Genomic DNA, 3,313 nt, shown 5'->3' on the forward strand with positions numbered 1-3,313 from the left:
ATCGTATGCTGCATCACCTATAGGATCTGGGTTATGCAAATAATCATCTGGTTCCTTCTCATCTATATGTAAAGGAAATGACGATGCAGGGTAACCTCCAAACGGACTGAAGTCAGTTCCAAGCAAAAATGGGTTAGTGGATTTATTAGATATCGAAGAATCGTCTTCCGATTTACGCAAATTCTGGTCATCTTGCTGAAGGTTGTTGGTGCTATTGTACATGTGCGACGAAAGAGATGTTGATGATACCACTCTTGAACCTACCATAGATGGATATCTGTCATATTCCGGAGGTATCAGAGAAGGCTGAAAAGATGAATTTCCAGTATTGCCGATGTTAGGAGATGCTTCTTTTGAAAGCAAGTTCGACGTCGTACCGTTCTGTGTGTAATAGCCGTTATAACTATCAAACGTTCCTCCATAATTAGGATCGTTCAACTGGTTACTCAGTTGGTTAAAATCATTCAGCTGGCTTGAAGATGATGCAGGACTCAGATCAAACGAACTTTCGTCATCATTAGGTGAAACAAAAGGGTTTTCCACACCTTCTTCCGTAAGGTTAGCTTCGCTGGGTGTATTATATGTCAAATCTCTATGGACCATGATTTTTTCGGACGATATATTTAATCTAGCGAATGATGAATTTTATTAGCTCTGCAAACACGAAAAACCAGAGCCTTAATAGTCCGACTTCCTTAGAATGGTCTAAATTAAGTATGGGATCAAAAAAGTTCTTTTTATTTAAAATCAACGGAAACATAAGTGGTTTTAATTCAGAGAAGCAAAGACATCCGTTGGTGTAAGGATGTATATTCTATTTTTTTCCAATTTTTGCGTGTTTATTATGGGTGTCAAGGTGTATATGCAAGGAAGGTATGTTATTTCAACACGTTAAAGTCAAATATGCACGTCTGCGATTTTGACATGGCTGTGTTTTTTGAAAAATCCTTGTGCCATAAGGTGCACGGGATAAAGATAGCTTTCCAAGGCATTTTTGTCATATCAAACACCAGTGATTCTAGATTTGCATCTTGCCATAGACTAAGTGATCTATAAATATATTGTGAAGACCAATATAGCGTAAGTAGTTGGCGTGATAGAAGAGACTTGATGAAAATATCTAGCCAAATGGACTTGTCATATGATTGACATTATTGATTACAATAAGCAACAACCCAGATGCAGAATACCGTGTCAATAAGGCTAAGTTCTAATACATCTTGCGATGTATCCGGCTTAAAGACAATAATGTGTATTTACCATACAAGCGCAGCAAAAGTACATGATTCGCGATAGTTTTGAATCAAACAATAAATGCCGTTGAAAAATGGTCTAGCTTGACCTGCAATCTTACGGCCAAGCCAGGCGTGTATGAACCGGTAACAAACTGCCTTGCAATAGACTATTGTATTATCGTAACACGACTGTCGTAAGGTATTCTAGCTGTAACTGGACCTATGCTGCTTGGCAAAAACACTTCTATTATTAGACAATTAGAGTTCATCAAAATACTAACAAACTATTACTATTAATATGATCTGCTTACCGAGACCATGCGTGGCGATTAGAATTCAATGTTTCTTGTGCATTTTATTATGCTAAATTTAAGTCTTATTGAAATATTGCAATATCTCCCGACAGTTTACAAAGAAACAAGTTAAACATAGAAACCATCATTGCCATATTTTTAACAGGCATCGCAAACAACAGTTTCCAATACACAGGCTATTTTTTTCAATGTTTGATTTGATCACGTGTGTGTTCCATACTACATACTCTATTCCTTTCTGGTCGTTTTTATCTATGTGAATGTCTCTTAAGCGAGTTAGGGTTGCAATGATTAGATTCTAGTCCACAATACTAGTCCGCATGACCAATTATTAAGATGTCAAGTTGTGACATTATAAAGTTCAATGCGATCTCTATTCTATTTTGTGTACCTCTATATAAAATGGAAAGCATTTGAAGGTGTCAAGCCTTAAGCTTGTCATATTTAGCTACATTGATTGATGAGTGAATTTTTAGGCCAGTCATAACCAGTTTCTGACCACGATGTGCGATTATTATTTTGGTATGCGTTTGGATGTGCTACAATATAATCGTAGGTTGGGTAGTCTTCTGGGTCACAGGTTAGGTTTATGGCATATTCTGGCTGGTATAGACGAACATAATCAACACGCATTGTTAATGGGAAATTGAAGCCGTTCCAATCGATGTATGCCCAACTGTTGGAAATACCGAAGTTCATCACCATCGACATGGGTTCTTTTGAGATCATTCTACTTCCAATATTTCCATTTGGTCCTAAAGAGTTGGCGTGAACAGTAATAGTAGGATCCATACCAACATACCATGTTACATAGCCATCAATTTCATCATTCAAATATTCGTATCCATATGACTGAAAATTTTGACCTATACCTTCCGAGTACCATGAAACATTCAAAACAGTAGTACCAGAAACAGCCTGCTGTATTGGACCTCCGGTATATGTGTTCATAGTAGTTAGGGAGTCATTGAAGATAGAAATAAAGTTGTAATCAGGCATATACCAAATATCCATAGGAGCAATTTGCATAGATTGAGATGCTATCGGCTTCCCTTTATCATCAACTTCAGCCTCAATAACGTCATACTCAGGTGCACCTCTTCCTGTACCAGGATTAGGATGATCCTCACCAGAGCAGGTACATTTGTTCAACCTTTGACCTGGCAAGTACGAAATTCCATCAGGAGACGATTGATTGGCAGTGATGCCAGCATCACACGATTCATATGTATATGGCCAGACACCTTCACTCGACGCCATGTACCCTGGACGAGCCAAATTACCCATAGTCCATAATCCTGGCCATAATCCTGATACATTACCATAACCTGGTAGCCTAGCCGAGAACTCAAGCAACCCTTGAGTGAAACACAATTTATTCCAACTTTGAACCATACCAGATCTGTAAAACAAATCGTGGTTCTTGTATGCATCCATTCTCAAGTTCAAAGTACCGTTAGCAGTCGTCACAGCATCTGGATCGTAGTATTCCAAATCCTGAGTACCTCCGTACCAAAGATCTGCTGCTTGGAAGAACTGATCATCACCATCATAGAAAGTTCTGCCTTCTGCGTTAAATTCGTCAGAGAAGACTAACTTCCACGTCTCACCTTTGGAAGTCTTTTTAGTTAATACTTCTGCTGGTGTGTCTGGATCGACCAAATCAGTTCTTATAGCACTCAACAAAGGATAACGGTACGAGGTTAAAATCTCGTAACTTTCTGGAACGTACGGACTAGTAACACCAGAATACGTTAACACAGG

At 38.5% G+C, this 3,313-nt stretch overlaps 1 protein-coding gene across 1 annotated transcript; it reads right to left on the reverse strand.

The window, feature by feature from the left end:
• Positions 1–17: 17 nt before the first annotated feature.
• AC631_05898 (uncharacterized protein) lies at positions 18–603 on the reverse strand (the record flags this gene model as incomplete). The annotated part of the gene is made up of 1 exon (XM_015614727.1): positions 18–603. A coding segment is annotated over one exon (586 nt), but the record flags the coding sequence as incomplete, so codon positions are not given.
• Positions 604–3,313: the final 2,710 nt, after the last annotated feature.

Source organism: Debaryomyces fabryi (assembly GCF_001447935.2).
Source record: "Debaryomyces fabryi strain CBS 789 chromosome Unknown contig00327, whole genome shotgun sequence".
NCBI classification, from domain to species: Eukaryota; Fungi; Ascomycota; class Pichiomycetes; order Serinales; family Debaryomycetaceae; genus Debaryomyces; species Debaryomyces fabryi.